At 35.7% G+C, this 21,329-nt stretch overlaps 1 protein-coding gene across 6 annotated transcripts in view; it reads right to left on the bottom strand.

The window, feature by feature from the left end:
• The window catches only part of LOC115875213 (disco-interacting protein 2), a 253,941-nt gene that overhangs the window by 79,535 nt on the left and 153,077 nt on the right, over positions 1 to 21,329 (bottom strand). For 3 of the 6 annotated variants that reach the window (XM_030890616.1, XM_030890620.1, XM_030890615.1), the window contains exons 3-5: positions 21,191 to 21,265; positions 6,607 to 6,744; positions 2,757 to 2,888 (exon numbers count right to left, since the gene is read on the bottom strand). In XM_030890616.1, coding sequence (XP_030746476.1) covers positions 2,757 to 2,888; positions 6,607 to 6,744; positions 21,191 to 21,265 — 345 coding nt within the window. Of the gene's footprint in view, positions 1 to 2,756; positions 2,889 to 5,295; positions 5,428 to 6,606; positions 6,745 to 21,190; positions 21,266 to 21,329 lie in introns of all 6 variants that reach the window. The other 3 variants (XM_030890618.1, XM_030890617.1, XM_030890621.1) reach the window with 2 other exon arrangements.

The following is a 21,329-nucleotide window of genomic DNA, read 5'->3' as shown; positions in this document are numbered from 1 at the left end:
AAAGAATATATTAAAACCAAATTATAACGAGAAAATTTTCCTGGACTGGGTCCTTTCGAACTGGATGGAATGTGTCCATCAGCAGTTTACCATTAGCTGAAGAAGTATGATTCTTCGGTTGGGGGTATAAATTCATTATTAAATAACATTATTGTCATCAAAAAAATATATTAAAACCGAATTATAATGAGAAAAATTTTCCTGGACTGGGTCCTTTCGAACTGGAGGAATGTGTCCATCAGCAGTTTACCATTAGCTGAAGAAGTACGATTCTTCGGTTGGAGGGTATAAATTCATTATTAAATAACATTATTATCATCAAAAGAATATATTAAAACCAAATTATATCGGGAAAACTTTCCTGGACTGGGTCCTTTCGAACTGGATGGCATGTGTCCATCAGCAGTTTACCATTAGCTGAAGAAGTATGATTCTTCGGTTGGGGGTATAAATTCATTATTAAATAACATTATTGTCATCAAAAGAATATATTAAAACCAAATTATAACGAGAAAATTTTCCTGGACTGGGTCCTTTCGAACTGGAGGGAATGTGTCCATCAGCAGTTTACCATTAGCTGAAGAAGTACGATTCTTCGGTTGGAGGGTATAAATTCATTATTAAATAACATTATTATCATCAAAAGAATATATTAAAACCAAATTATATCGGGAAAACTTTCCTGGACTGGGTCCTTTCGAACTGGATGGCATGTGTCCATCAGCAGTTTACCATTAGCTGAAGAAGTATGATTCTTCGGTTGGGGGTATAAATTCATTATTAAATAACATTATTATAATCAAAAGAATATATTAAAACCAAATTATAACGAGAAAACTTTCCTGGACTGGGTCCTTTCGAACTGGAGGAATGTGCCCATCAGCAGTTTACCATTAGCTGAAGAAGTATGATTCTTCGTTTGGAGGGTATAAATTCATTATTAAATGACATTATTATCATCAAAAGAATATATTAAAACCAAATTATATCGGGAAAATTTTCCTGGACTGGGTCCTTTCGAACTGGATGGCATGTGTCCATCAGCAGTTTACCATTAACTGAAGAAGTATGATTCATCGGTTGGGGGGTATAAATTCATTATTATATAACATTATTATCATCAAAAGAATATATTAAAACCAAATTATATCGAGAAAACTTTCCTCGACTGGGTCCTTTCGAACTGGATGGCATGTGTCCATCAGCAGTTTACCATTAGCTGAAGAAGTACGATTCTTCGGTTGAGGGGTATAAATTCATTATTAAATAACATTATTGTCATCAAAAGAATATATTAAAACCAAATTATAACGAGAAAATTTTCCTGGACTGGGTCCTTTCGAACTGGAGGGAATGTGTCCATCAGCAGTTTACCATTAGCTGAAGAAGTACGATTCTTCGGTTGGAGGGTATAAATTCATTATTAAATGACATTATTATCATCAAAAGAATATATTAAAACCAAATTATATCGGGAAAATTTTTCTGGACTGGGTCCTTTCGAACTGGATGGCATGTGTCCATCAGCAGTTTACCATTAACTGAAGAAGTATGATTCATCGGTTGGGGGTATAAATTCATTATTATATAACATTATTATCATCAAAAGAATATATTAAAACCAAATTATATCGAGAAAACTTTCCTCGACTGGGTCCTTTCGAACTGGATGGCATGTGTCCATCAGCAGTTTACCATTAGCTGAAGAAGTACGATTCTTCGGTTGAGGGGTATAAATTCATTATTAAATAACATTATTGTCATCAAAAGAATATATTAAAACCGAATTATAACGTGAAAACTTTCCTGGACTGGTGTTCCTTTCGAACTGGATGGCATGTGTCCATCCATGTTTACCATTAGCTGAAGAAGTATGATTCTTTGGTTGGGGGGTTTAAATTCATTATTAAATAACATTATTATCATGAAAAGAATATATTAAAACCGAATTATAACGAGAAATTTTTCCTGGACTGGGTCCTTTCGAACAGGAGGAAATGTGTCCATCAGCAGTTTACCATTAGCTGAAGAAGTACGATTCTTCGGTTGGGGGGTATAAATTCATTGTTAAATAACATTATTGTCATCAAAAGAATATATTAAAACCGAATTATAACGAGAAAACTTTCCTGGACTGGGTCCTTTTGAACTGGATGGCATGTGTCCATCAGCAGTTTACCATTAGCTGAAGAAGTACGATTCTTCGGTTGAGGGGTATAAATTCATTATTAAATAACATTATTGTCATCAAAAGAATATATTAAAACCGAATTATAACGAGAAAACTTTCCTGGACTGAGTCCTTTCGAACTGGATGGCATGTGTCCATCAGCAGTTTACCATTAGATGAAGAAGTATGATTCATCGGTTGGGGGGTATAAATTCATTATTAAATAACAATATTGTCATCAAAAGAATATATTAAAACCGAATTATAACGAGAAAACTTTCCTGGACTGGGTCCTTTCGAACTGGATGGCATGTGTCCATCAGCAGTTTACCATTAGCTGAAGAAGTATGATTCATCGGTTGGGGGGTATAAATTCATTATTAAATAACATTATTGTCATCAAAAGAATATATTAAAACCGAATTATAATGAGAAAACTTTCCTGGACTGGGTCCTTTTGAACTGGATGGCATGTGTCCACCAGCAGTTTACCATTAGCTGAAGACGTATGATTCTTCGGTTGGGGGGTATAAATTCTACAGTTATTTTGGTTATAGATTATATACAATATGACTGTGAATCTTACCTGAATCATGTCTGTCCCTCTCCGGACTTCTGGCCATGACTGACGTCCTTTTGGAGGGCATCGGCATGGACGGTTTGTGCCTGTTTTGCATCGCTTGAGCCAGGGCTTGTTGGACTGCTTCTTGTCTAACTTCTGCGTAAGCCACAAAAAATTAAAAAAAATCGTTAGTTTGATTAATAGAAATAAATTAAAATCTTTTTGCTAAGCGACTTGAAAAATTATATCTTTGCTACCACTTTTTGGGTGGAGACCTTAAAAATTATTTTAGACAGTTTTTTTGGTACAATTTCTATGTACTATATATCTAGGGGTACTGGAACATCCAGTATAATATATAATAATGTAGTTATTTCTTCCCAAAAAACAACTGTAGAAAAAATATAATTTTCTCAAGTGACTGAACTGAACGGAGTTGAAAAAAAAAACAAAAAAATAGGAATTATCTTATACCAAGTAACTCTACGGCAAAATAACTTCAGACATACGTAGAATATGCACGTGCAAAGCCCAGTACGGCCCTAGGGGAAGAGGAGTAGACACGTAGACGCTACGTGCCATATTACCTCCTTCCCCCCTTCTACAAAACACCCTATCCCGGAAGAAGCAGAGAGATGCATGCATCGGACTGACAGAATAGGACATAGAACTCAAAGTTCTAGGAATTTCATTAAATAGTGCTATACAGGGTGGTCCGAATTGAAATCGGGAAACTTCGGCAGTATATTCTGCAGATAAAAATAAGTAAAAAAATGCTTTTTCTCGGAAATACAGGGTGTAGAAGTTTCGTTTTTGTAGAAAAAAATATGATTTATTTTGAAAATTTTGTTTACAAACTTACCATTTCGGTCAAATATCTATCCAGACAGTATGTATAATTTTTGTCATTAATTATTAATTATTAATATAAAAGAAACTTCTACACCCCGTATCTCCGAAACGAAACATTTTAGGACACACATTTTTTTACGTACGAACTTTTTTACTCATTTTTATCTGCAGAATATACCGGCGAAGTTTCCCGAATACAATTTGGACCACCCTGTAGACAAATACCCAGCTTTTTTGGCATATTAACCCCGTGTATTGCGTCGGAGACGATAATACACTTGCGGAAAAAAATCTATTTGTTTTTATCTACGGTTCTGTACATCGTTGCCAGAGTGACTGATAGCTCCGAGTGAAATCTCGAAAAAAAAGATATAAAGAGAATGGAGAGAAGAAGGAAATTACCTTGATAGCGTTAATAAACTCGGCCGGCGCCCTTTGTGATAAAGTCCCTTCGAAACGATGATAGCAAGAGCGGCATTGTCGCAAAAATCTGATAATTTTTGATGGACGACTTCCGGCGAGTAAAAAGTGCGCGAGATTTTAGTCAAGAGAAAGAAGAGGCGATTAGTGGGATAGTGATAGTAGTTACAATTAGAAAATACTGTTTTCAGAAATGTTAAAATATCCGAGTTAACTAAAAGTTACAGTAGGGTAATTAGTATAGTTTTCACACATTGTAGAGTAGTGATGACGCTTTGGAACAGGATCTGTTATTTTCGAAACAGGTTTGTTTTGTGTAGAATTTTGCGTTGAATTTGAGCGATTTCATCTGAAAAATTATTAATTTGGGAGAAAAGCGGCCACAAGCGGCAGATAATAATATTTTAATGCAGTCTACTACCAGCCAACAACGCAACGGCCAGGCTTGGTCGTGGTCGTTAGTACGCGTTGTATCGTTTGACTTAATGGTTTTACAGGTAGCAGCGACCTGGTCGTCAGTGCGTTTGAGCCAAGAGCGGAAAACTAATAGGATTGCTCATCCTCATAAGACGTACGTTCGCCTCTTCCCGCGCTTCAACTGACAGTTGTGACGTCATTGTAGCCCTTGTCAAAGCCTTTGTGGCCTTGTCATGATAGTGTGTATTATTAGTTGCCTATGGTAAACTTATAAATAATAAAATAATATAAAAATAACAGCTGAGAAATTTTGAGTTAATTATTTTGTCAATTTTAAATGTGAAAAAGGTGTCTTTAAAGGTTTTAGAGCTATAGAGTGTATAAATACGTTCATTTTGTGTTGTGGATTATGACAAAGTGCCCACGATTTTATTTATTAATTATTTTAAAGCAAAATATGGAAGTACTCTAAAAAGAATGCTTGCAAAAGGTGATGCTGGGACCTGCTGTTCTTAAAAATGCATTATCCGAGTATTTAATACGATTTATACAGTTAATTTTCTTTACTGCATACATATAAGGTGTTTAAATAAATAAACTAAATAATAAACGTTTTGCATTCGGTAACCAATAATGCACGTGTGTGTATTATTGGTTGCCGGATAAGGACTAATAACCATGACAAGGGCTACAATGACGTCACAAAGCTAGTAGTTTTCGCATGCACCTGGCGGACACTTTTGGCTGAATGAGCAGTCCTATTAGGTTAACTGTTCTTGCGTTTGAGCCCTGGGAGTTAATTTAGAAAAGGAAGACTATACACTCACCGATGTTAAGAAGAAGGAGAGAAAAACAATGATCTGTAGCGACTCACCTGAATGGTAGCGGCTTTCGTTACGCGTTAGCCTCCTATTGCCCCTCCGCGCCGCCCTTGTGGCGGGACTGTGCCCTCCGGGGGGACCTTGCCGCCCAATTTGACCGCCCTGTTGTTGCTCGCAGCCCACATCTGCACATGCCAAACAACAACGACAACTAAGCGCATGCCAATCACAGTGAACAATATAAAAAAAAACTATACATGTATTTTCAGTGATGCAAAACAATAATGGTGATGATTGTAATAAATAAAATACAGGGTGTCCCAGAAATAAGTGCAAGTATTTTAACTGGTAGTACTAAAGGATAGGTAAATTTGGGATTTTTCTTAGATTTTAGTTAAAAAACATCATTTCTTGATAATATTGCAACATAGGCATTAGATTAAATTTACAAGAAAGGAAATCCAGAAAAGATCCAGCGGTTCTCAAAATTTTAGCAAAAAATCCCTTTTTTGGAAATTTTCAAAGTAAAATAACTCTGTTAATTTGGACTTATTTGAAAAACGATAAAGAGAAAATATGTTTTTTTTATCGAGATCTACCACCCCTTAAAATACTTATTTCTGGGACACCCTGTATATTAGAAGCGAACGATATATTATGGGTATATGGTAACCATGCAGATATGTGACGTTGGTTTGATTTGGATTGGTTGTAAAATGAAATTATAGTTCTTGTATACAACCAAACTTAAATAAAAAAACTGACATACATATATAGGGTGATTCACGGCGATGGCACGTTAGACCTTTATGGAGAACCGGTGATAGAATGTTTTTGATTTTTTTCTATAGATATAGATCGGAGATTTTTTTTAGAGAACAACAATCTTGTTCTCTAGGATATAATGTACGCTTAGCCTGGGACACCCTGTATGCCTAGTAAAAATATAGAATCGCTTATCATGTTTTCCCCTGGACCTTTCAATTTAGACAGAAGGAGAAAGTTCCTTTAGGCAAAAATAAATATTTTCAAAAAAATCCTATGACCGGTTACTCATAAACGTCTAAGTATAGCTTAGAAATGATCGTGAATCACCCTGTATATATATATTAGACATAATATAAACGTCACAAAATAAACGAAAAGAAGTGAAAATGCCAAAAATAAAATATTTCCTTGCACTAAAATATAGTCTGTCCAACGAGCCGGGGAAGATTATGACAGACCACATACAAAAAATGACAGAAAATACAATTTACGTGTGTATTAAAATGACAGACACGTCCGTCACTATCGTAATATATCCTCGATCTCGTCGAACAAACTATGTTGACGTTGATAACGTGCCACAACATCGGCTCTACCTGAATGGTAGCGCTTCTCGTTGTGGGTGACGCGCCGCTGAGTGCGACGCCTCGTGTGCTGTTGGGGCGGCCGGTCGCCGCCCCTGCCGCCACCGCTGCCGCCCCCACCGCCAACGCCGCCCTCTGGCTCGCTGCCGGCTGAAGCGGAAAGCAAACGGTCAGGTTAGTGAGCATCAGGGACCTTCACATATTGATTGATATTTTTGTGTAGTAAAATAGTTAATAAAATAAAATAGTAGAGAAGTAAAGAGGCCTTAATCCCTCCAAGTGTGCTAATTTCTCCATCAAGTTTCCCAAGTATCCCCATCATCGAAGGATCTAGCAAAATTAGCCTGGTGATGGGAACATGTTGCCGAAACCGGTCGTCGAATGTTTGTTTCTTTAGGTCTTATAAACTTGCAGAAATTAGCACACTTGTACGCCTTAAGGGTTTTTTACTCTTCTTTGTATATTATTTTATTTTATTTTATATAGAACCACACTTTGCTTTTAGCTCCATCAACGGTTGCGTAGATGAAGCAAGCTTGAATATATCGATATTTTGGAATATTGAAATACGCTATACATTCCTATTAGTTAGTATAAACAGAATACCAATGTTAAAGTTAAAATGTTATGTACTCTACGTCATCAATCTTTTACAAACCTTTTGTGATCCAAAAAACCAAAAAATTGTGATCATCAAATAGGAAACACTTAAGAATGCGCTGCTATAGCAAAAGTTGTGCAACTAAAAGAAGCGCCAAAAAAAGTTTTAGAATAGGAAATAATTAAAAAGAGATAGATAAACTCTCTATTGACTAACTTCACTTTCTTTATAAATTTTAAATTCACTTCGATCCCTTATTTCTCATTAGCGCCACTTTTATCATTATTTAGTGAACCCTTATTCTTCCCATTTTTGTGACCACTTTTTCAAATCAAGTCTCATAAGAGATGTTGAAAGCAGCAGAACAAATTTTATAAAAAAAAAATTAAAATCAATTGTGAAATGTTGCCAAGCCATTTTTTTTACTTTGACTTTTGCAAGTATGAATTGATAATTTTGTCTTTGATTTTTTATTTCAAATTTAGATAATTTAGTCAAATGAAGTTATTAACAAGTTTTCTGAGTCTCCAGTAATTTTATTAGTAATTTTTTGTGAAATTCTACTCACAGTCCGTAAACTGAATTGAGCGCAGCTGAAACACGCTGAAAAATCTAAGTACTTTCGATATAAAGCATCAAAACTTAAGAAACAATAGTAATTTTCACCTTTCTAAAACAGTATAGTGGCAAAAGAGACTCGCCATGATCTCTTTCCTGTTCAAAATAATTGAGTAGAGACGAGACAAGTTGCTGATTCCGACTATTTAGTGATTTTGGCAATGCAAAGCGTAGTTTAATGAAACGAAACGCAAATTTGAACACATGACTGAGGGGTTCCACTCCAAAACTCGCAATTATCAACAATATCACCAACAAACATCCTCAGTTTGTCAATAATAGAGAAGCCATTTTTACAGATGTAACAAAATATTGCGCCAAATAGGGTTTATGGGCCCTCGACTACGTTTGGATGTGTTAAAAACAGGTGGATGACACTTCTTATGGGAGAACTGGCAATGGTTGAAAACTTGACTACAAGCGATTTTCTAGGAATCTTCCTTACCGATAAATTATTGACAAGAGTGACAGATAAAACCTTGACGTTCTTTCAGTATTCCAGTTCATCTCTTTTTCTTTCTAAAGTGTGCGTTGAAAGGAGACAAAAACAATTTTTGGTGACCCATAATTTGTTATTCGAACACCACTTTTCTCCTTGTCGGGTCGTTGACGTTGACTTGTCGCCATTTTATTTCTTTTGTTTACACGCTGCATTTTGCTTTGCAAATTTAATACATCAATTTTTTAGGCAAATATAGGTTTTTAATAAAACTCCTCGGACTAACGTGTAGGTAAGTGTTGATAATTTTTTTTTCATCTTAACATGCTCATTGTCGTTCTCCTGATTTTAGGAGACAGAAAAGGATCATCAAATCAAATTGAATTTTATATTTTCCTTCCTATTTATCCTTCCTAAATATCAACGAGATGAGCCATCGGAAGAAAGGGACCATAGTATAAAACAGAAGGTGATCTTTTTTTCTTTCCACTTCGGATATTGAAATTATTATATACTGTAGTCGTGTTCGGCATTATGCTCTGAGAAATATAGATAAACAAAGAACAACAGATATAAGCATCCCAGAGGAAAAGAGAGGCAATACCTGTATGTACTCTCTCTGATATTTGTGAAAGTTACATCAAAGTATTGTTGTAAATGTCATCTTTTGATCAACCTGAAAACTTCGAGCAAAAATATGACACTTTCAACAATACCCTGACAGATATCAGAGATGATACAGGTTTTCCTCTCTTTCCCCTGGAATACTTTTAATGTATTATTCTTTGTTTATCTAGATTTCTCAGAGCAAACATATGAACGAACTCAGCTTGTATGTTTGAAATAATCGTCCAGTTGGCTTAAAATGATGATCGAAGACATTTCCCATATAATTTTACTTTCAAAATTATGATATATCCTTTATTTCTAAGCCATCTATGACGCGATTTTTTCAGTTTTGTTATAATTAATTTTGTCTCTTGATCTACTTGTAACATTATTCTTTTAATTTTATTAATTTATTGTGGTGAAATTAATTTCTGTTGTATATTTGATATTGATATTAAACATATTTTTAAAAATGGTGTATTTTTTGTGTTTTTGTGTATGTCATAATTAAAAATAAATGAAGAAATAAAATTTTTAATTTTTTAAACTTCCCGCCATGCGTGACAATTTAGTCCGTAGTTCCTACAAGCGAAATTGGGGGCGCTAGTAGCAGTAGACTTGACAACAGTGTCAAATTTAAACGTCAATTTCACTTTCCAATATTTAGCAAGGCGCTCGCACTTCTTCTTGTGTATGTGTTTTGTGGTTAAAAATGTAGACTACTTAGACAGTAGTGAAGTAGACTTGTGGTGGCAAGCAATGTGCAAAAATACTCAGTTGAAATATTTAGCTGTTGCTCTGCTGTCTTTACCAACTGTCTTAGCAACTGTTCGTAGCTCATAACAATAAATTATTGATACAAAAACAAAAAGTGGATTGGTTTGGTTTGGTATGATATTCAATTCATACAACATGAAACTCCTCCAGAACCACTAGAACCTGTAGAGGTAGAAGTCCATCCTTCACAATCAGAACCAGATGATACATCAAATATATCTGATTTGGAAATAGAAACTGACGAAGACAGTACTAATATACTACTACTATAATACCCTATGAAGATGGGGCCAGCTCGGCGCCTGAAAGTATTCCGGAATGGAATAATTTAGTTATTTGTATTTTACGTTTTTTAAATTTATATTTCGTGCTTTTTTGTTTTTTTTTTAAGTTCATAGTCATAGTTCAATGTTACCAAATAAGTTTTGTTATGTGTTATGTTTATGACTTTTATGATGTATTGTTTATTAAAAATATAACAACTAATATTATATTTATTGTTTTTGTTTCACTTACATGTTGGTATGAAATGTCTATCTAATTTATTTCTTTATTGTATCAACAAAAAACATGTAAAATTGTAAAATTTCCTAAAATTTCATAAATTTCCGAAAGTTTCGGAAATTTCCTGCAACAATCAAAAATTTCTGAAATATTAACATCACTATACAGAGGCGATGGATAAGGCAAGTTTTGGAATGATGCTTGAACTTCTGTATGCTTTTTAAAGTCCTCCTACACTGGGTGCCTGCTCACCAAGGGATAGAAGGCAATGAAAAAGCAAATAATCTAGCTAGGAAAGGAGCGAACACTCCACTAACTGGACCAGAACCGTTCTGCTTTCCAAGTGGTAACCAACTCAAGGCGGAACTCAAGAACTTGGAAGATTCCATCCGCAACCTGGAATGGAAATCTTGCAACGGTCTAAGACACTCGAAGAAGTTTCTGAGGGCTTATGATCAAGAAAAATCACAGATATTCCTGGGTCTGAGTAAGAACAATCTTCGGATTGTCAAGGGGTTTTTAACAGGACACTGTCTCCACGAATGAACACCTCAGTAGATTGAAACTAAGAAGAAACGGCGAATGCAGATTCTGTGGGGAAGATGGGGAAACACCAGTACACCTCATCACTGAGTGCGCCGAGACGACAACCATTCGTGCCATGAATTTTGGTACGACTGATATTGGAGATGGAGAACTACCCTCTATAAAACCGTCCCAGATACTGGCTTTTGTCAAAGCCCTGGGACTGTATGATGAGTTATGATTCAAGAAAGGGGGACACAATGGATCTGTAAGGTCGAAGTGATTAACCCCCCTCCCACTCATTCTAAATTCTAAAATTCTAAAAATTCTGTATGCTTTTAGCATACGATAAGGTGAGTTTTGACACATTTTTGGTGGTTTAAGGCATAGATAGCTAATAAAAGATGCTATAGCCATTGCAATCTCGTTTTACGTAAAAAATGGATAAGGCGAGTTTTGGAACGGAACCCTTTGACTACAAACATAAAGCTTTTTTTATTTTTCACAGGCTAATTGGTTTACTTGATGCGACAGCTTGCTGTCCTTTTTTAATTAGGATATAAAAAAATATAAAAAAAAGGAAAAAGTGCGCTCTGAGTTTCAAAGGAATTCTCATTTGTTACAAATTTAATTTTGTAAAAGTTTCGACCTCTTTGATGACGTCCACGCCAACTTTTATTGATTTCTCTATATGTGTTTAATCATAAAGTCTACTGATATGATGATTGTTCAAATATCCGACCCTTTTTTTACAACAAATCGTGTCGGACAATCTTTCGCAGTCCCTTAAGGAGTGGTCGTGAGCCGGACAGCACAATTAGGTAGATAAATCGAATGCCATTTAATACTTTTTCATTTACTGGAACGGTCCAGCTCAGCTGTTCGATAGATGAAGTAGAGATAATTTTTTTCGGAAGCGATCGACTCAATTTGTAGACAAATGGCAACCGATGCCAAAAAATTCAATTCCCATTCCTCTAGCCTTGTCTTAAACACAGGGTGACTATGTCGCGGGCGCATTGATGAAATACCTGGCATATTATAAAACGCTAGGTTTTAAACAAAAGAAGGAATTTTTACAAAAAGCCTATCTATTTTCAGTCAATTTGCAAAAAGCCTAATCAGAATTAGGCATATTAAACAATGACAATATTTTCTGTATACTTCTTTTAAAAATGCCAAATCGAGGCCAGGCAGATTAAAAAATGATCAAAATTTACTCAGCTATGAGCATAATACCCCATATTTTTCTATAATAAATTTTTTTATTTTGTTTAGACGAAAACAACTTGAACCCTATTTCATAAATTATAATTGTAAGTAACATAATTTTAAATACAAAATATATTGAAACCTTAAAATTAATATCTCGTCTAATTATTATACTCTGTAACTTGATTCCGTGTACAGGGTTGCCTCTTCGTGGAACTTTGCTTTCCTTTTTTTGGACCTTGACGTGGAAGAGGATATAGCGACGAATCTGCTATATCCCCACGTTTCTTATCATTTCTTTTTATAATCTTTTTATAATCTTTTCTTATTATAATCGCATTGTCACAGTTATACTCTTCTTGCATACGGAAATCTCGACCCAACAACTAACATTAGCCAGCTCTTAGTATACAGGGTGCTACGAATTCGAGGTACGAGCATTGGCATCTCGGTAACCGTAATAGATACGAACATGGTTAAATTGGGGCAAAGTTGCCGCTTTGGGATGTTCACCAAGATACCATCAAAAAAGTTTTAAAAATTTCAAGGACAGCTGAATTTTTTGGTAATTTAAATAAAATAAATATAAAATTAAATTAAAAAAAAAAACAGAGTCGTTGTTGTTAAGGTACCCAAAACAAAAAACGAACAAACCAAACAACAAATAATAACAAATTATTAGCTAATTTGAAAATCTAAAAATACCATCAGATAGCTCTAATAAAGTGGCTACGATAGAATGTGCAATTAGTTTTTTGATTTTCTTAAAAGTAACGACAGGAAAAAATAAAATTAATTTTCAAAAAAATTCGTTGTTTTCCAAAAAACACAACAATCCTTGAAATTTTTAAAACTTTTTTGATGGCATCTTTCAGTTCAGAAATTCTGTATAAACTCCATTGGTGAATACTGAAGGTTGTAATTTCACTTGAATTTCCTTAGGAGGTGATAAATTCGGTACAGAGTCTAGCTATATATTTTGACCTGGGAGTTAATAACGGGCATTATTCAAATAAGACCGGCGGGTGTAATAAGGGCAAATCTTGGGACGTTGCGTTGGGTGGAAGGTCGAAATTTATTATCGAATCTAAAGCGGCGGGGCAATGTTAAGTTTTTACGACCCTTCGTAATTCGCTGGAATTGCGCCCCAAATCCCGGGGAATAAATAAAAATTAATTGTTAACGCTCGGTGCGAAAAAGAAAAATATCCAGAAGTTACGAGACGATTTATAATATACACGGTGTCCCATTTTATTACTCTCAGCTTATTCAACCATTTCCAATTATGGTGCAGCTTCCCTCACATATTTAGATACTCTCTTTGTAGTTGGGTCCATTGGTATCTATTGTAGGCGATGCAGGCCCAAGTTATCCCTGCTAATTGCCTAATATCATGGTACCATCTCAGGTTTGGTCTTGTTCTAGGTCTCTTAATTCCTCATGGGTACCATGCGGTAATGTTTGTGGTCCATTTGTTGTCCGTTCTTCTTGCCAGATGTCCTGACCATTGCCACTTGTGGGATATGATTCTGTTGATGACATCTATTACCAGGGTCTTTTGTCGTATAGACTCTATTCTTTTATGGTCTTTCTTGGTTATTTCCAGCATATTTCGTTCCATTAAGCGTTGTGCGACCTGCAGTTTCCTTATGGGTACACTCACACGGACGACTTTACAGCGACTTTTGAAACACAAAAATGTGGTTGCCTCTGGAGAGTACGATTTTAAATAGAAATCCGGTGAAACGCTCACACGGGCGACAGACTGCAGTCGGTTTCGGCGACTGTCGCCGTGCGTGGTCGATAATGTCCACAGAATTGTCGCCAGCCAGTAGTGAATTCAACTTATACGGGCGTTTTCCCGACGACGCACAGTGCTTCGTCCCATGGACAAAAATCGAAAAAAAGTTAAAATTTACTAATATCTGAATATGTAATTTTATACTTATAGCAATGTTCAACCATCCTGTATATTATTTTTCATAAAGAGCGTTTTTTTGTTAGCAAATATTTTCACTAAAAATAAATTTTGCTATCATTATCTTATATCAGTGAAAAGAATAACATTCATAGTAGTTCTGTATATGGAGTTAAACGTTACGTACTTAATTGAAAGTCACTATGGATATTGTTAAACAAGGTATGTACTTTAAATTTATTTCTAAACAAGTTCGTTATTGTTTAGTTTTTATTTATTTTTAAGATGATTCTTAAATGGGTATAAAAATTTTACGTTTTCAAACTTCAAAAGGCATTAAAAAAACATATCAAAACATATCGTATTTATTGAATATTTTTGTTGCCATATTCATACACTTTTAATTTTTTGCATAGTTCACCTGCGTCTGCTTGCGACGAACTTTATTTTATAATACTTTTCAGATGGAGTAAAATTGATAAGCAATGCCGATCTGGTTAATACTTGGCTTGATTATAAGGACAAGAACTCAAAATTATTTATATTTCAAAAAATGTGTTCTTTATTAGATATTGATGAACCTTCCAGTCCAATGAGATAACCACTTGTGCCTGAGCCCACTATGTTGGAGCCAAACGTGGCATAAAAAATGTTCCCATCTTTCAATTTATTATAAAACCTCATACCCAAGAAAACGAAAAAATAATATATGGATATGGTCTATTAAAGGGGTAACTATTAACATCCGAACCCCTCATACCAACAAAAAGAACAGTAACAACGCGAAAAACTAACATATTAGAAAATGATGTACAGAAATATCTTATATGTGAGGATATTTCATCTACCTGTGATTTGGATAGTATAAATTTGGAAGATTCTGTCAGCAATGATTCTTCTGAATCAGAGTAGTTACGATCTATGCATTTTGTTGTCCTAAAGTAAATTTATAGTATCTTAAGTTTTTTTTTAATTAAATATAGCATTAATGTTTCTTTTCATTAAAGAAAACATTTTTATCTTATATTAGGTTTATATTGTAGGAATCATGTTCTAATGTTATTCCAATTCTTTTTATCACAGGAATTTATTTAATACTTACACCGTTTTCATACTATAAATTATTATTTCCTTAGATGGAACAGAGCTCCAACATTTTTATTATTTATAAGATTTTTTTTCATAAACGTGGGACTAAGAACATCATCATTTAGTACAATGAGAGTACTCATCATTTGTGTCAAATAAACCTAGTTTGAATAAATTGCCTACAATAAAAGAGAAGTTTTGCATTTTTGTCCTCTAGAGAATATGTTCGAAGCACTGTGCGACGGCCACAACGACAACACAACCTGACCAGATGCTGACCATCAGGCATTATAGTATCTTATCTATGAGGCCGACTCCAGTCATACCTTTGTATCACCAGTCATTCCTTTGCAGTAATTGGTCTAACAAATAAATCGAATGTATTTTTACGCATTCTAAAGTAATTAAAGAATTTTTCATTCATCGCCTTTTTTTTCGAAGCAAAAGTCACAACAGTCCTTCTTCTAAATTCATTTTTGACTAAATCAAAAATTTAGTTGTGGTTCGTGTGTCGTCCATCAACTCACACGTACTACTTCTCGTGTGGTTGTAACGTCGTCGATAGCTGCGACAGCTTAACAACTGTTTTGTCGTTGGAAAGTGGTCCGTGTGAGCGTAGCCTTAGATGTCCGTTTTAAGGTTGATTCTCACTATACCTTCCATTTCCATTCCATATCCATTCCATATCAGTTCCGTATTCTTTATTGTATTGACGCTATACGTAAGCTTCCGTTCCGTATCGGTTCCATACTTTTTATTGTACAATTTATATCATTACAAAAGTTTGATTTTAAAAATTTGTATCTTTTGAAAAAGGTAATAGATTTAATTAAGAGGTGAAATAATAAATAAATATCAGCAAAATATTAAGAGAGCTGGTACAAATGTAAGAACTTAACAACGCTGTTTCCGGTACGCTTCAGTCCGTCCGCCAAAAAAATGTATGGAAGGAAATGATATGGAACGGAAGGGAAACGGAACGGATAGTGTGCATTGTCCTATTCATTTACATGATATAGTATTTTATGTTAACCGAAGGGAGCTGATATGGAAGGTATAGTGAGAATCAACCTTTAAGTGTCCAGGTTTCGCATGCATAGGTCATGACTGATATTACACATTGGTCGAACGTATTCTTTTTTAAATAAAGTGGCATTCCAGATTTGAATATGGTTGAGTTTCCATAAGTACTCCATGCTAACTTTAGAATGAGTGGGAGGGGGGTTAATCACTTCGACCTTACAGATCCATTGTGTCCCCCTTTCTTGAATCATAACTCATCATACAGTCCCAGGGCTTTGACAAAAGCCAGTATCTGGGACGGTTTTATAGAGGGTAGTTCTCCATCTCCAATATCAGTCGTACCAAAATTCATGGCACGAATGGTTGTCGTCTCGGCGCACTCAGTGATGAGGTGTACTGGTGTTTCCCCATCTTCCCCACAGAATCTGCATTCGCCGTTTCTTCTTAGTTTCAATCTACTGATGTGTTCATTGAGGAGACAGTGTCCTGTTAAAAACCCCGTGACAATCCGAAGATTGTTCTTACTCAGACCCAGGAAGATCTGTGATTTTTCTTGATCATAAGCCCTCAGAAACTTCTTCGAGTGTCTTAGACCATTGCAAGAGTTCCATTCCAGGTTGCGGATGGAATCTTCCAAGTTCTTGAGTTCCGCCTTGAGTTGGTTACCACTTGGAAAGCAAAACGGTTCTGGTCCAGTTAGTGGAGTGTTCGCTCCTTTCCTAGCTAGATTATTTGCTTTTTCATTGCCTTCTATCCCTTGGTGAGCAGGCACCCAGTGTAGGAGGACTTTGTTTTCTTTGCCTAATTTATTCAGCTTCTCTATGCATTCTTTGACTAATTTGGAATTGATTGATACTGAGTTGATCGCCTTTAACGCTGCTTGACTATCAGAGAAGATGGGTATTTCTTGTTTCCGATAGTTCCTATCTAAGATAAGTTGTACGCATCTCTCGATAGCGTAGATTTCTGCCTGTAGGATACTAGGGTAAGTGCCCATTGGTTCGGAGTAATTAGCTCTCGGCCCAAACACTCCGATCCCTGTTCCCGTATTGGTTTTGGAAGCATCAGTATACCAAGTTATGGTATGGTCTTTTAACTGCTGGGCAAGCGTTTCGCTCTTCCAATCCTTCTTATTGCTCAATACTACATTGACATGTTTGTCAAAGTTGTACGTTCTTGGCATATCGTCCACTGGGAGTTGCAGGAGTGGTATTTCCTTTTGAGGGTGTTCCAAGCCCCTGATCTGACAATTCTCCCAGTACTAATTCGGTTAGTGACCATTCTAATCATTGTCGCATTGGCATATCTACCAATGACAATGTGCAGTGGTGTTAGATCTAGAATGACCTCCATTGCTGCTGTTGGACAGGTTCTCATGGCTCCTGTGATGCAAACACATACTAGTCTCTGGACTTTGCATAGGTTTAGCCTTGCCGTCCGTTGCTCTAGTTTTGTGTACCAGGCAACTGCTCCATAAGTGCTAACTTATCCAACTGCTAACTTAATTCTTCTGTTTATTTCTGGTAGTACAGATCCTGAGCTGTATATTAATTGCTCCCAATATTTAATTTAAATTAATTCTTCTACTATTTCCAGTGTTGCGTTATTTATTAGAATGTCTGTTCTGTCTACTAGTTCTTTATACATTACTTTAGTTTTGGCTAAATTCATTTTGAGACCCACTTTACTACTGGCTGTATTTAGTTCGTTAATATGTGCTTGTAGTTCTTCAAGACTATTGGCAATTAGGACTATGTCATGCATACTTAATTCTTAGAGTACTTATGGAAGAAACTCAATCATATTCAAATCTGGAATGCCTCTTTATCTAAAAAAGAAAACATTCGACGTATGCATGTCAAACCTGGACACTTAAAAGGGACATTATAAGAAAACTGCAGGTCGCACAACGTTCAATTGAACGAAATAAGCTGGGAATAACCAAGAGACATCTAAAAGAATAGAGTGGATATGACAAAAGACCCAGGTAATAGATGTCATTCACAGAGTCAAATTCCTCAAATGGCAATGAGCAGGACACCTGACAAGACAACAGATGGACTACAAAAATTAAAGCATGGTATCCACGAGGGATTTGGAGACCTAGAAGAAGATCAAACCTGAGATGGGACGATGATATTAGGAAATTAGCAGGGATAACTTGTGCCCGCATAGCTAACAATAGACAAACAACAATGGGCCCAATTACAAAGAGAGTATCTAAATGTGTGAGGGAGGCTAGACCATAATTGGAAATGGTTGAATAAGCTGAAAATGATGATAATGATGTTCATAAGTTTTTAGCGAAAAGCGCTTGATGACGTAAAGATCATACATTAAGAAGGAATTTGATGTTCAGTATCTTAGACTTAGTTACAAATACAAATCTATGGTATAATAAGTGTGTTTATGCTTTTCATAGTTATTAACCAAGAAGAAGTATACAGGGTAGTCCGAACTGTATTCCGGAAACTTCAGTAGTATATTCTACAGATCAAAATAAGTAAAAAAGTTCGTATAAATCTTTGTATAAATGTACGAGGCATGTTTTTTAAGTAAGTACCGTTTTAGAATTAAAAAAAACGTGCAAAGATATCGCAATAATTTTATTTTTACATGAAAGCCTGTACCTTAATCTACTTTTCTACATAATTTCCGTGAATATTGAGGCACTTGTCATAACGTGGCACCAGTTTTTCAATACCCTCCTCATAAAATTCTGCCGCCTGACTGGTTAACCACTGTATCACAACTGTTTTGACTTCGTTATCGTCTTGAAGACGCTGACCGCCCAGGTGTTTCTTCAAGTGCAGGAATAAATGGTAGTCACTGGGCGCCAGATCAGGACTGTATGGAGGATGATCTACAGTTTCCCATTTAAAAGATTTGATGAGATCTTTGGTCCGATTAGCCACATGTGGACGGGCATTGTCATGCAGCAAAACAATACCCTTACTCAACTTGCCACGTCTTTTGTTTTGGATTGCACGGCGCAGATTGTTCAATGTCTCACAATAAGATGCTGCATTGATTGTCTCATTACGAGGCAGAAACTCCACTAGCAATACTCCTTTTCTGTCCCAAAAAACTGTGCACATGATTTTTCCGGGCAGAAATTGTTTGCTTAAACTTCACTGTTTTGGGTGACGATGAATGTCGCCATTCCATGGACTGTTGTTTCGATTCTGGTGTGACGTAGGCCACCCATGTTTCGTCACCAGTAACAATTTTGTCTAAAAAATCTTCACCTTCATTGTGGTACTGCTCAAGGAAAGTCAATGCACTGCCTAAACGTTGGGTTTTGTGCAAATCCGTCAACATTTTCGGAACCCAACGTGAACACAATTTCCGGTAATTCAAGTTCTCGGTCACAATGCGATACAAAACACCACGAGAACATTGAGGAAAGTAGTCGCACAATGATGAAATTGTAAAGCGTCTGTTTTCTTTCACACTTGCACTCTGCACCAAATCTTCATTAACGACCGAAGGACGCTCACTCCGTTCTTCATCATGCACATTTGTGCGGCCATCTTTAAATGCTCTCACCCATTTCCTTACCATTCCATCACTCATAATGTTTTGTCCGTAAACTTCACAGATCTCACGATGAATATCGATCGGTTTTACGCCTTTAGCACTAAGAAATCGTATGACAGCCCGTACTTCATAATCGGCGGGGCTCACGATTGTCGGAGGCATCTTAAACACTCAATGAACAACGTATACAATGAAGAATCATACTGTACTGGCGTCTGTGCATAGACAAGAGATGTAGGTAACCAGCGCGCATGCGCGGAACGCCGACCGTAGCGCTGCGGCGGCGGAATCGCAAAACGGTACTTACTTAAAAAACATTCCTCGTATGTCCTAAAATGCTTAGTTTCGGAGATACAGGGTGTAGAAGTTTCATTTTTATTTCGATTTTTTCCGAGGGGTGTCTCACTTAGGCAAAAAATGTACATGTACTGCCAAAATATCATTCTATTTCCAAGCGACTGCCAATGACTGCGTAGAAGACTGCCTATGACTGCCATGTAATTATTATAGGCGACTGCCATAAGACTGCCAATGACTGCCAGCGACTGCCAAGAAAATGTACATGTAATTCCAACAGTGAGACATCCCTCGATTTTTTCCAAATAATTTCTGAAGTAACGTCAATATTTGGATGAAAATTGGTATCTGGGAGTTTTGTGACACGAGAAATTTGATTTTGATGTCAAAATTACTCCTATTTGTAGGGGGCGCCACCTACATGTATTTTAACTGTTTTGAAGATTAATAACTTTTCGACCGTACCTGTATAAAACCACTGACTAAAAAAATATACATTTCCATGACTTTTTATGTAAAAAATGTCTCTTGGTAAAAATCGCTATGAGGAACCGTTCTCAAGATATTTTGAATAGAATTAGCCAATACATAACATTACTGACAAAAAATAAGCACCCGTTGAGTATAGTTATTTAACTGAAATAATACATAAGTTTTTCTGCAAAAAAATGATAATTAAACAGTTTCTTTTCAACTTTTGATACAAAAAGATTTCAAATGTATGATTTCTGTCTAATAACTATTTAGTTAACATGTTTAATTTATGTCAATGATGACAGGTATTGATAATTTCGATTCCAAATATCTCGAGAACTATTACTCGTAGCGATTTTTACCAAGAGACCTTTTTTATGTAAAAAAAGTCGTAAATGTATATTTTTTACTCAGTAGTTTTATACAGGTACCGACGAGAAAAGTTGTTACTCTTCAAAACAGTTAAAACACATGTAGGTGGCGCCACCTACAAATGGGAGTCATATTGACATCAAAATCAAATTTTTCACCAAACCAAAAACTCCCATCCGTCAATTTTCATCCAGATAATGACGTTACTTCAGAAATTGAAAATTAAAAATGAAACTTCTACACCCTGTAACTCCAAAACTAATCATTTTAGGACATACATTTATAAGAAGTTTTTTACTTATTTTTATCTGCAGAATATGCTGCCGAAGTTTCCGGAATACAATTCGGACCACCCTGTATATTAAGCTAATAATATTAGCCTGTAGTAAAATACTTCTTTTAACATTTCTTCATTGTAATTTCTATTTTAATGTATATTAGTTTTTAACAGATAACCCACACCAAAATATATCTTCTAAGATGAATTATGACATGAAACTGTCATTTCTTAGTGTGTTCACCACTTAACACAAAGAATGAACGACATAAATAAAGATTACTTGCTAAATTTTTTTTTTCGGTAACCTAGGAAACTTACTGGAATTCTGTTTAGGCACATAGGGGGACAAAAGCCTCGTCCTTTTTTTCTCGTATCCTTTCTGGGTGATGTCTCCTGCAACAAAGAAAGTTGGATTAATATAAAGAACGATCTCTTTATATCACTGGATACATAGATT

This window comes from Sitophilus oryzae, unplaced genomic scaffold, assembly GCF_002938485.1.
Source record: "Sitophilus oryzae breed Bouriz unplaced genomic scaffold, Soryzae_2.0 scaffold_1356_pilon_pilon, whole genome shotgun sequence".
Classification (NCBI taxonomy): Eukaryota; Metazoa; Arthropoda; class Insecta; order Coleoptera; family Curculionidae; genus Sitophilus; species Sitophilus oryzae.
The sequence above is the reverse complement of the archived record's forward strand: the minus strand, read 5'-3'. Positions and strand labels throughout refer to the sequence as shown.